The following is a 12,748-nucleotide window of genomic DNA, read 5'->3' as shown; positions in this document are numbered from 1 at the left end:
GCTGGGATAAAAAGTCCAGCTCTGCTATTTCCAAAATTTTTCCCACCAAGTCCATTTTCATGGGAATTTCCTGAGATTTCCATCTCTGCACCAAGAGAATCCTGGCTGCTGTGTTGAAATGTGCCAACAAATGTCTCATTTCTTTGGAATAGTCCTCAGGAAATATATTCAATAAAAATAGTTCTGGTTTGAATTGGATCTGTGTCTTCATAAACTTCTGTAGTATTTAATGTACCATTTTCCAATAACCCTTCACTGTCTCACATGTCCACCACATATGATAAAAAGAACCAACCTGTTTAGTGCATTTCCAACATTTGTTAGACATATTAGTATAAATCTTACACAATTTCTGTGGGGTCAAGTACCATCTATAAAACATCTGTACAAATTTTCTTTAAATATTACTGACCTAGTTAATTTAACACTGAACTTCCACAGTCTCTTATAACCACAATTTTTCGCCCATTGAACCATACAGTCTTTTACAACTTCGTCTTATGTCTTCATCTGAAGTAGATAATTTGGAGATTAGCTTTTCCTGTGGACCCAAAAACATTTTATCAAATGAGTATTGTTCTGTATTGAAACCTGTCAGCTTGTCTTTGGCATACTTTGATTCAACTTGCGTTCTCATCTACCAATTCATTTTGATATCCATATCTTCCAACTCTTCTCTGGTTTGCAGCTGGTTATCTTTTCCCCACAGGTCATCGTACCTATAATTCTGATTTGGTTTTAGAAGATTTGGATGAATAAATGCTTCTGCTGGAGAGACCCATCTTGGAATTTTTTTTATAAATTCTGATTTTTAGCCATGACCATGTGTGGCACAAGGATTTTCAAAACCAATGGTTCTTAAAATAGGAATGACCTTCAAGTCTTTGATACCATAGATACGCATGCCACCCCATAGTGAGATCATGTTCCTCCAACAACAATTGTCTCTTATCATTCAATAGTATCCAGTCTCTTATCCACAAAAGCACAGAAGCTTTGTAATACAATTGCCAGTCTGGAAGGCCCATACGTGCTCTTAATTTAGAGTCTTGCAATGTCTTTAGTTTGATTCTAGGTTTTTTGCCTTGCCAAACATATTTAGAGACCATCTTGTTCAGTTCTTGAAAAAATCCACTATTTAAAAATACTGGAATAGTTTGAAACAAGAATAATAGCCTTGGAAGGATATTCATCTTTATTAAGGCTATTCTTCCCATTAAGGATAAATTCAAGTCATGCCATTTTTCCAGGTCTTTTTTAATTTCTTTAAGTAGTTTATCATAATTGTCTGTTTTTAAGTTACTACACTTATTTGAAATAAGGACACCTAGATATTTGATTCTTTTCTCATACAAAACCCCTGATTTTTGCTGGAAAGACTGAATTTGTTCCATCATCATATTCTTAGTCAAAAATTTTGTTTTGTGGTAATTAATCTTCAATCCTGCCCAGTAGCCAAATTGTTTAATCTTGTTTATAAGACAGTCTATTGAATCTTTTGGTTGCTCTAGTATAAAGACTAGGTCATCTGCAAAGGCTCTGAGTTTAAATTGTTCATCTTTTATCACAGCTCCTTTTATACTTGTATCTTCCCTTATTTGGTTATTCAGTACCTCTAGAGATAAGATAAAAAGTAGAGGTGACAATGAACAGCCTTGCCTTGTACCTTTTTGAATATTAATTACATCTGTTAGTTCGCTGTTCACTGTTACCCTTGCACTTTGAGCAGAGTATATTGCTTCTACTGTTCTCAAAAAGTTTTCATCACATTCCATACCTTTCAATTGCTGTAGTGTAAATTGTCAATGAACATTATCAAAGGCCTTCTCAGTAGCCAAACAAATTAGAGTCAATTGTTTCTCTGGATGAGTTTCATAATATTCCACGATATTACAAACTGTTCTGACATTATCTTTCAAATATTTTCTAGGAAGGAACCCCGCTTGGTCATAATGTATTGTAGACTGTAAGACTTTCTTCAAATGTTGTGCCAATATTGCAGCGTAAATTTTATAATCCACATTTAAAAGGGAGAGTGGAAGATAGTTTTTAATATCTTTCAGATCAGTATCTTCTTTTGGAATCAAAGATATTGTAGCTGCTTGCCATGAAACTGGTATTTGGCCTTCCTCTTGAATTTTTTCAATAAGACGCTTAAATGGTAATAATAAAGACTCCTTATAGGCTTCGTAGAATTCTGCAGGCAATCCATCTGAACCTGGGGTTTTGCCATTCTTTTGAGATGCCACTGCATCTCCAAGTTCCCTTATTGTTATTGGTTCATTTAAATTTTTTTGTTGTTCTATAAATTTACTGAGATTATTTTGATTGATATATTCTTCTAAATCTATTTTATGAGCTTGCTTATCTTCATATAATTTTTTATAGGACTGTTCCACGATTTGACATATCTCTTGCTTTTGAGTTTTCTCTTTATTATTCTCATCTTTCAATGTCGTAATTATTCTTTTGTCCTTTTCTTTTCTCATCCTATAAGCCAACCACCTTCCAGGCTTGTTGGCATGTTAAAAAAAAAATTGTCTAGCATACCTCAATTTAATCTCCGTCTCCTCCATAAGAATCAAGTTCAATTGGTGTTGCATTTCTTTCACCTTTTTAAAAAATTCATGTTTCGTCAGTTGTTTTTTAAGATTCTTTTCAGCTTCTCCAGCTTGTGACATTAGATTTTGAAAATTTTCAGTTCTTTCTTTTTCTTGATACTATACCTAATTGCAAGGCCCCTATAATAAGCTTTAGCAGTGTCCCAAACTACTTGCATCTTTACATCTTGTGTTATGTTTAAAAAAAGATTCCATTTCCATCTTAGATTCTTTAAGAAAGTCTTTATCTTTCAAAATTGAGATATTTAGCCTCCATGATCTTCTCATTCGTGTACCTTTGAGCTTTATCATTACAGGACTATGGTCTGAAATAACTCTTTTTTGAATTTCTTTCTCAACTAGATCTTTGATCATGCTTGCAGAAAGCCAATACATATCGATTCTTGACCAAGTTTGGCGGCTAGAATAGTAGGTAAAGAGTTAGGATATCTTGTTCTTCATACATCAACTAAATCCAGTTCTTCTGCTAATTTCCAAAAACTAATTGGCAATTGAGGACTTTTACTTTTAGTCTGTGCATTTTTTTATCCAGTTGTCTGTCAGAGACTGCATTGAAATCTCCTATTAGACAATATTCTACATACTTCAAGTTTGATAATTTAAGATGCAAATCTTGAAAAAATTTCTCTTGTTGATCATTTGGGGCATAGATATTTGCAAGTAAAAATGTTTTATTATCCACTGTAATTTCCTCTAGTAGAATTCTTCCATCTTCAGAAGCATACTGCAATTGTGGGTTAAATTTGTCTTTAATATATATTGCCACTCCCCTTTTCTTCTTGTTCAAATCTGTTGCTGTAAATAAATTATCAAGTTTTTATTTTTCAAAAGATGTTGATCTTTAGTTAAAATATGAGTTTCTTGTAAGCAAATTATGCCCATTTCCATTTTTATCAAATATCTAAAAGTCTTCCTCCTTTTAACAGGAGAGTTAAGTCCATTCACATTAATTGAAACTACTGAGGCCATTATGGGTTTTGCTTATCATTATCTTTCTTATCTTTTTTGGATTGCTGTTTTGTATGGTATCTCTGTGGTTCATTTGGATTCTCTTCACCTGAACTTTCTTCCTCCTCATCATCATCCTTCTTTTCCTTTCGTTTTCCTTCACTCTATCCAGAAAATTCTGAGCTTTGAAAATGGAATTTATCCTGTACCTGTTCTCCTGGTAGGTAAAAAGAAGGCCTTCTGGCATTAGCCACATATAGGGTATTTCTCTTCCTCTCAAAAAGTCTGTTAACGCTTGATATTCTCTCCTCTTTTGTCTCACTGGCCAAGGTACCTCTCTTAGAATTTTCACCATGTTTCCAGCTATCATCATAGGTCTCTCTCTTACTTGCTTTAAATTGTCATCTTTAGTCCTCTTTCTTGTGAGCTTCAAATGAACTTCACTAGGTAACTTATTTTGTCTTGTGTAACTTGATGAAACCCATCTAACTTTATCAAACTCTTCTTCCATCCTCTGAGGAGTCACCTGTAAAATTTCAGCCAAGGCTTCACTTAAAATTTTCTGTAAATCTTCAGTTTTCTCTTCTGGTATTTTTTGAAACCTCGGCATATAGACAGCTCTGTCTACTTCCAACTGCAAAAGTCTAGAATCATGTATATTCTGTTCTTTTTCCAGATGTTCCACCTTTTGGATGTTCTCTGTCACCTGACCATCTAATACTTTTAAGGCTTTGTTAGTCTCAGCTGTCTGTCTGCTGTTTTCCAAAAGCTCTTGTTTAATCTCTGCCATCTGCTCACCAATACTGTCTACTTTACTAGTCAGCTGTGTTATAGCAGTCATTAAGGTGTTTTGCATTTCTTTCATACCTCCCTGCATGGTCATAAATTTCCCTGGCCCAGGTGGAGCATTAGGTGAAGGAATTGGTGGCTTTCCTTCTCTGTTTTCTTTCCTTTTTTACTTTTTCTTTGAAACCAATCCCAGCTTTATTTTCCATTCTTATTAGAATAAGCACACTCACAGCCACAAGTCCGATAATGCCTCTTCAGAGTTTGTTTTGAAACTCTATGTTCCTGTTTATAACAGATAAGCTAATCTCCACCAAGCAATACCCTTATTATGGAATAGTTTTAAAAAGAAAACAGCCTTCTAGCTTCTATCAACAATTTGTGGAAGCCAAAACAATAGTAAGAATAATAGCAAACAAAACTTTTTAGCCGACCACACTTAATAGTTAATAGGCAAAACAATTCAGCTCACAGCAACAAAAACAATTCACTATTATAAGTCCTCCAGTTTGGTGTAGTGGTTAAGTGCGCGGACTCTTATCTGGGAGAACCAGGTTTGATTCCCCACTCCTCCACTTGCACCTGCTAGCATGGCCTTGGGTCAGCCATAGCTCTGGCAGAAGTTGTCCTTGAAAGGGCAGCTGCTGTGAGAGCTCTCTCCAGCCCCACCCACCTCACAGGGTGTCTGTTGTGGGGGAGGAAGGTAAAGGAGATTGTGAGCCGCTCTGAGACTTTTCGGAGTGGAGGGCGGGATATAAATCCAATATCTTCTTCATCTTCTTCTTCTTCTCTAGCAATGCTGATTCAGTTGAAATCCAAGTCACTTCAACGACTTCAAATTTCAGGAACTTCAAGGTATAAAATTGTAATCCAGGGCTGAATGCCCTATTTGTAATCCAAGAGTGTAATCAAGCATTAAAAATTAAGCCAATGATCCAAAGAAAAGAAAGAAAGAAAAAAAGGGAAACCAGGCACTCCCAAAAGGAAAAGCAAAAAGTAATAGAAAATTGGAAAAAGTTCCCATATTTGGTAATGCAAAAGAAAGAAGGGTAAATAATAAGAAGAAAGAATCGAAAGCCAAAAATATTTAAACTATGTCAAAAATATTCCAGCCACACATAAAAGGGAGGAAAAGAAAAAATAAAAACAAGGTTAAAGGGTTATATCCATATCATCCAACAAGAATAGGTAAAAATCCACTTTGGTAATTTGCAGAAGTGTTCTTCTTCCAACCAGAGATCCTGCTATATCTTATAAGTCAGTATAAAATATCCACCAGCATTTAAAAATCATTTGAGATTCTTATAAATTCATTAAGAGCACTTCAATTTAAGCTTCAAAGTATTTTAAACCAGCTGTCCTTCACATCCATATAAACTTGCAAGCAAACAAATTTCCCAAAATCCAAAACTTTTTTTCCCCCTAAAGGGGTTTAAAGCAAATCAGTTAAATTCAGCCATCAAGACTCTTGTATAACTAAAAGTTGGTGTGATCTCCTCATGCAAGTGTTATAAATATTACCAGGATAGGCAGAAACTTTTACAAGCCTTGAAAAAGGAGAGAGAGCCCCCCCCCCCCGAGTCTTTCGCCTCACTTGAAGTCTGCTTCAGCTCTCCCTGCTTGTCAGCAATACTGCCATTCACATCAATAATATGAAGAAAGAACACTTACAGTAGTAGCAAGATTGATGTCACTTGTCTTGGTATTACAGAGTTTTAAAGTCCAAAATGTAGAGTGCAAGAAGAAGAGAAAAAGCCGGTGGCTGACCCTCTTGCCATTTAAAAATGGCGATCGAAGTGATGAGGCTAGGAGCAAGCGGGATCAGGGGGCAGCCACCTCCGCTGACATCCCCGTTCTACCGCTCAAGCACCCTGCCTTCTGGGACCCTTCCTGGGCCCCAGTGTCAAGTTGTCCTTCGTGGGCGACCCCTCTAACAATCTGACTTTGAAGCGGCTCTGGACGAGCCGGTTTGAGCTGCTTCTAAATACGCATCGCCAAAACCAGAAGACTCTAAAATCACAACTATGAATGCAATAATTATTATTATAATAATAAAAATTCCAGCCCCCCTTCCCCCAAAAGCTTTTGATCTTCATTAACCAGAACCAAGTAGGTTAGACTTAAACAGAAGGTACAGATCCCTGGTGATCCATACAGCTCACTGAGTGTCCTTGGTAAGCTTCACAACTGCAGGGACCCAGTGGGAATTCCCTGCCCCAGTCCCTATCTCCCCACTTGAAGAAATTGACAAGTAGGAGAAAAAGTGACCTCCATAGCAAAGCCCTAGGCCTTTACCACAGAGATTAAGGGAAATTCCTAGAGTGTCACCCAGAAGTGACATCACATATACTTCAAATCACACCTTCTCCAGGCTCATCTCCCAATATTTGCCTAGGTAATACTGGGCAAGTCACTCTTCTAGTTATGAACATTAACCATGAGAACTCCTCTCCCCTCGGCAGAGTCAGTTCACAAAGTTTATTTAGTAAAAACTGGGAGCACTAAAAATATTTACTTCTTGGTACCAATTAATTCAAAAGAAAGAACTTTTATCAATAGTGGACTTACCCTCCTGTAATCTACAGTCATGCTGCGTGTGCTCAGAGCAGGTGACCTGGGGTGAACTGGGGTGGAGGCATTGCTTCGATTAAGTGAACCCACAGCCCCTTTCAGGCAACCAGGTATGTCCTCCATGTCCAGTGAATAGGTGCTCTCCCTAAGAAAACACACCAAAAATACATCTTCTTAGTTTACCTATTCCAGCATGAAAAAATAACAAAGGGCCTAATTAAAAGAATTGTTGAGAGATATGTAAATGAATGGATCTCTAAAGTGTTTTCATTGTAAAGAGCAGTGATGGGGAGCACCAGTTCAGGTTGGAGCTATAGCACAAGGAAAGGGCTTCCTCTGGAATTGTTTTTCCCCAGTCTCACATCCACTCCTAGATCTGCTGTTTACATCATCAAGACAAACAAGAGATGCAGGGGATGTCGGTGCGGGTGTTAGCAGAGAGAGCGGTGTGATGTGTTCAACGATGAGCCCCAGTACAGAAGTAAGCCAGACACCTGCAGCTAGTGCTAAAACAGTGTATTTACAATATATATACAACGTGCTCATTAGTGCAGAAAGATACATTAAATACAGGACCAAAGTGCTCCGCCAGCATGTGGCTCCTCGAAGAGAGACCTGTGCATTGCTAGCACAGTCCATATATAGTTCCTTCAGCCAATCCTGGCAGTCCACAGTCATGCTGACTCAGCAGGTCCTTTCCACCTGTCCTCTGCCGGCTAGAACCGGCTTGTAGATAAGGTCACTGTGACCTAGCTTGCCAGCTAGATCATCTGCTGTCACAATATAGCTGTCAGACTGTGTAGAGATAGATTCAATACTGACACACCTCCTAATCTATCGTACACAGTAAACCTATATATTGTACACAGGTTCCATACATACTTGACAACTTTACATTACACACAATGTTATGCAATGTTACACACACATGCCTACACATTGTTTCTTGGACAGCAGGATCATACACTTATACATCTGCACTTTTACATTTACAGATTTACACTTTCCAATCCAGGAACCCATCATCACTGTCCTGGTCAGCCAGTTCCCTCTGGCGTTTGGCTTCAGCCTCCTTGTTACGTGCCTCACATTCTGCAACCCAAACCTTCCACGCTTCAGCCTTTTTCCTGAGCGTTTCCTGAAACCCTGGTGGATCTGGTTTAGTTATTAGTGTTACATATGGCACTTTATACCTAACAGGAGGGATACCCTTAGTGGCTCTGGCAGATACTCGAGGCCCTGCAGTAGCACTGGGCTCGTCTTCTCCAGACTGTCTGCTTGCCACCTCCAGGGCTGGCTCCACCTCCTGGCTCAGAGGTTCCACCTCCTGACGTGGAAGTTCCCCTTCCTGACTTGGCACCTGAGGCTCTGTGCCAGCATTGGGCTCACCTTCTTCTGGCTGCTTACTTGCCACCTCCTGGGCTGGGGATCTGGGCCTTGTTCCAGCACTGTTATCAGTACTTGGCAGCAATACAATTTCTCTTTCAGTACAGTTGGTGTGCTCGTTAAACCTAGCTGTCCTACTGAAAGTCATCTTGGCCCTCTTATCACAAAAGCGATAACACCTAGCTTCTGGCTTGTAGCCCAGAAAAGTTAGGCGTACTGCCCGGCCAGCTCCCTCCCTTCTATTCTCCGAGGGAATGTTAACCCATGCCTTCGTCCCAAAGACCTTTAGAAAATGCAAGTTAGGGACTTTACCATATAGCCTTCTGTAAGGCATGTCATGCACAGCCTTGCTACAAATTCTATTGTACAGATACACTGCGGAATACATGGCCTCGGCCCAATAAGCAATTGGCAATCTGGCATCTTCTAACATGCTGTACATCAAATTCTGCAAGACAGCTCCATGCCGCTCAGCCATCCCATTCTCCTGGGGCGTGGCCGGGTTTGCTAATCTGTGGGCAATGCCCCGGCATTCCAGCCAACGTTTGAACTCGTTTGAAAGAAACTCACCCCCGTGGTCACTCTGAACTGCTTTGACATGCAAGTCCAACTCCCTTTCAACCGCTGTGGCCCATTTAACAACCATTTTGTATACCTCGGACTTGTGCTTCATGGCAAACACCCAGGAATACCTTGTATAGTCGTCGGTAGCCACTAGGCAATACCGTCTCCCCGACAGACTCTTTGGAAATGGGCCAATCACATCGAGGTGAATCAGTTCTAAAGCACGCTTGCTTTCTCTGTTGCTTTGTCTAGCAACTGCACAAGCCCTGCTCTTGGTCTTTTTACAGACCTGGCAGTCTAAGTAACACCTGCAGGGCTTCACCTTCAGACCTGGCACCATCTGTAGGGTCTTTTCAATGCGTGAAACCCACAGTGCCCAAGTCTTCTATGGAACAGATGGATGCATTGGTCGTGCACTGGCACATTAGACACTTGTGCAGCCTGAGCACAATGACTCTGGACCACATACACATTCCCATCTCTCTTCTCAGTAGCAAGCAGCTTCCCCCCACCTCCTAAGATCTTACAACAGGTTTTCTCAAATATTACCTGATAGCCATCATCAATCAGCATGCTGATGCTTAGCAAATTAGACCTTAACGAGGGGACACACAATACATGCTGGAACGTACAATTCAAAACAGGAAAGTTTATACTTCCAGTACATGTAATAGCCGCAGTAGCACCGTCGGCTAATCTCACATGAGTGAGTTCAGGAATGTCAACATCTCTCAGCAGCTCCTTGTCGCAGCAGAAATGGCTTGTTGCACCAGAGTCTAATATCCACACAGACCCGGTACTCTCTCCTGAAGAAATAACCAGCCGGGCTTCTTACTCACATCTGCTGGTGGTCCTCTGCTCTTGCTGCCTCCGTCCACGCAGCTTCCCTTTCTCTGGGCAAATGCGCAAAAGGTGCAAGGATGAGCCACAACCAAAGCAATGCCTGACCGACAGTGCAGTCGGCTCCTCTTCAGCCTTTGGTTGTCTGCCAATGCAAAAGAACAGTGGCAGCACAATATATGAAATATAAAAATACAAAAATACAAAATATTGTGCACAAATACTCTTAACTGGTGTAAATAAAGTTCTATTATAATGAAATGAACAGCCTACAACAGTGGGCATACATTCATACAGTATAAATAGAAATAGAAAACAACAGTCTCAAAACAATATTCCAAGGAGGACCCCACACAGTCACAGAGTTTTCAAAATGAGTACAATGACTCAAAAATAAAGTTCCACAGGAGTCTTAATAAATACTTAATAAATGCTCCCTAGACCTTATGGTTCTAATTATAGAGAAATCTTTGGAGGAGGGTAAGAAAGTGAAAGAGGAAATATTAACACTGAAGGAATCCTTAAAGAGCAAGGTTTCTAATAATACGTGGGAGTTGAACATGAAAGAGTTAGAAGGAAAAGTTAAGGCTTTTGAGAAGAAATTAAGAGAAGTTAAAGTGAAAAAATTTGCAAGGGACCAGAAGGATTATAGTGAGTCAAAGGTTTATAACTGGTGGCAAACTAATACTACTCTAAAGAAAAAAGTTTCTTGGGCAGACCAGGCAGGACGTTTCTCTGATTTAGAATCAGAGGCTGATGATTCTACCTACACTTCTGGAGAGGAGGATGATACTGATCGTTATAGACCATATAGGAACACAAGAAGCAGATCTAGAGAGGGTCGGGATTTTTACAGAGGACCATCAGGAAGGAGGGGGAGACATCGGACTTAGTTATAAATTTATCATCCCACCATCTCTCTCATGATGAGCGTAGGGTTTTGAACCTGGGTCTTAGCTTTGTTCCCACTCCTTACTATGACTCTTTTTCCACTAGAGTTGATTTATTTAAATTATGTCGCCTGTTAAAATTGAAACATATGTTTGGACAAGATGAGGGGGGGGGGTGAACAGAGGACACCTTTTAGACGTAGGTCTTTGTTTATTCCTACTAATGATGACCCACGAATTATTGTTTTTGAGAGAATGGTGCTTCAGGATCTTGAACAACTAGAGCGTCAACAAAACCCTTACTTCAACAATCTGAATAAATATGAAAGGGACATCTTATCCCAACTATCTGATAATCCCGATCTTGTAATTAAATCAGCTGATAAAGGAGGTGGGATTGTGATTCAGGATAGGCAGGACTATCTCTTGATGGTAGGTTCATTATTATCGGATGTGGAATACTATACACGTCTTAACACTGATCCAACTGAAAGAATATCTAAATTGGTGAGGATGGTACTTGTAGACGCTAGAGAAATGGGGTATATCTCCAAGAAAGAGTTTGAATTTTTGGATAACCCCCACCCTAAAGTACCTATTTTTTATGCCCTCCCGAAGGTACATAAAGAAATCAGACCCCCTCCTGGTCGTCCAATTGTGTCAGGAAAGGGTTCGTTACTAGAACCCCTATCTAAATTTGTGGATCACTTTTTGAAGCCTTTTGTTTGTAAGATTCCCAGTTTTATTAGAGACACGACAGATTTTGTCTCTAAGATTGAGGATTTTTATATCCCTGCAGATGCCTCATTAGTAACATTGGATGTTCAATCATTATACACTAATATTCCCTTTGAGGATTTGAGAAGTACAGCTCAGTGTTATTTGGATCAGAGAGAGGACTTGGATCCACCGACACCTTTTTTGTTGGAGCTAGTGGACCTGATTATTGAAAATAACTATTTTCGTTTTGACCAAGAATTTTTTCTGCAACGTAAAGGGGTTGCGATGGGCAGCGCTCTGGCGCCATCTATTGCCTGTTTGTTTATGGCTGTGCTGGAAAATGATTTTTATTGTAACAGTGACGTTAACCCTTTCTTTGAAGACATATTGTTTTTTGTTAGGTTTGTGGACGACATCTTTTTGATTATGAAACATGCAGAAAGATTGGAGAGTTTAGTTGAATGGATGGACTCTTGTCACCCTAGCATTAAGTTTTCCTTTAATAGAGATCCTGACACCATTGTATTTTTGGACACAGTGGTGTATCGCACTGCCAATAATACTCTAGCTATTAAGAACCATAGAAAGGCGGTGGCTAAGAATGGGTATCTACATTATGACTCTTTCCATCCTCCCGTTTTGCGGAATAATATACCCTATGGGCAGTTCTTACGCATGAAACGAAACAGCACCTCAGTCACTGAGTATAAAAAATCGTGTAATCAACTGACAGTGCAGTTTAAGGAACGGGGTTATCCAGAAACAGTCATCAAAGGGGCGGAGACGAGGGCTGCCAAACAAGGACGTTCCCTTATGCTTCAGCGTACGAACAAACAGAATGGAGAGGCTAGGGAAAATCAAAGATTATTTTGTTCATTACAATATACTCCGAAGGCATTAGCGATTAAAAACATCATTTTGCGCCATTGGGGTATTGTTTCCAGCATTGCAGGATGTGCCTCCCCACCTATAATTGGTTTCCGTAGATCTAGGAATCTAAGGGACTATTTGGTACATACGGATTTGAATACTGCACAGACGTCTTCTCGATTGCCCCCTGGTCATTTCCGTTGCAAGGGTTGCAAAGCGTGCAAGTACTCTCTACAAATAAAAGAGTATGTGGATCCTAGATCCCAAACAACCATTAAATTGACAGGTTTCACTAATTGTGACTCTAAAGGGGTCATCTATGCCCTGGTCTGTGGAGATTGCTCTAAAATGTACATAGGATGTTCCCGTAGGGCTATTAAGACACGTGTTCTGGAACACATCTCAAGGGTTCGCCATCAAGTTCCTGGTGTTCCTCTCCTTCAACATTTTACTGAGACTGATCATAACTTAGAAGCCTTAAAATTCTTTGTGATTCAGAAAATTGGTGATAGTAGAGGTGGTGATTTACAAAGGACCATGTTACAAAAAGAG

At 39.7% G+C, this 12,748-nt stretch overlaps 1 protein-coding gene across 1 annotated transcript in view; it reads right to left on the bottom strand.

The window, feature by feature from the left end:
- The window catches only part of SYTL5 (synaptotagmin like 5), a 178,374-nt gene that overhangs the window by 38,697 nt on the left and 126,929 nt on the right, over positions 1-12,748 (bottom strand). Inside the window, exon 7 of the mRNA XM_060234113.1 lies at positions 6,924-7,071. Within this exon, the coding sequence (XP_060090096.1) occupies positions 6,924-7,071 (148 nt within the window). The remainder of the gene's footprint in view (positions 1-6,923; positions 7,072-12,748) is intronic.

Source organism: Heteronotia binoei, chromosome 3, assembly GCF_032191835.1.
Source record: "Heteronotia binoei isolate CCM8104 ecotype False Entrance Well chromosome 3, APGP_CSIRO_Hbin_v1, whole genome shotgun sequence".
In the NCBI taxonomy this organism is placed as follows: domain Eukaryota; kingdom Metazoa; phylum Chordata; class Lepidosauria; order Squamata; family Gekkonidae; genus Heteronotia; species Heteronotia binoei.
The sequence above is the reverse complement of the archived record's forward strand: the minus strand, read 5'-3'. Positions and strand labels throughout refer to the sequence as shown.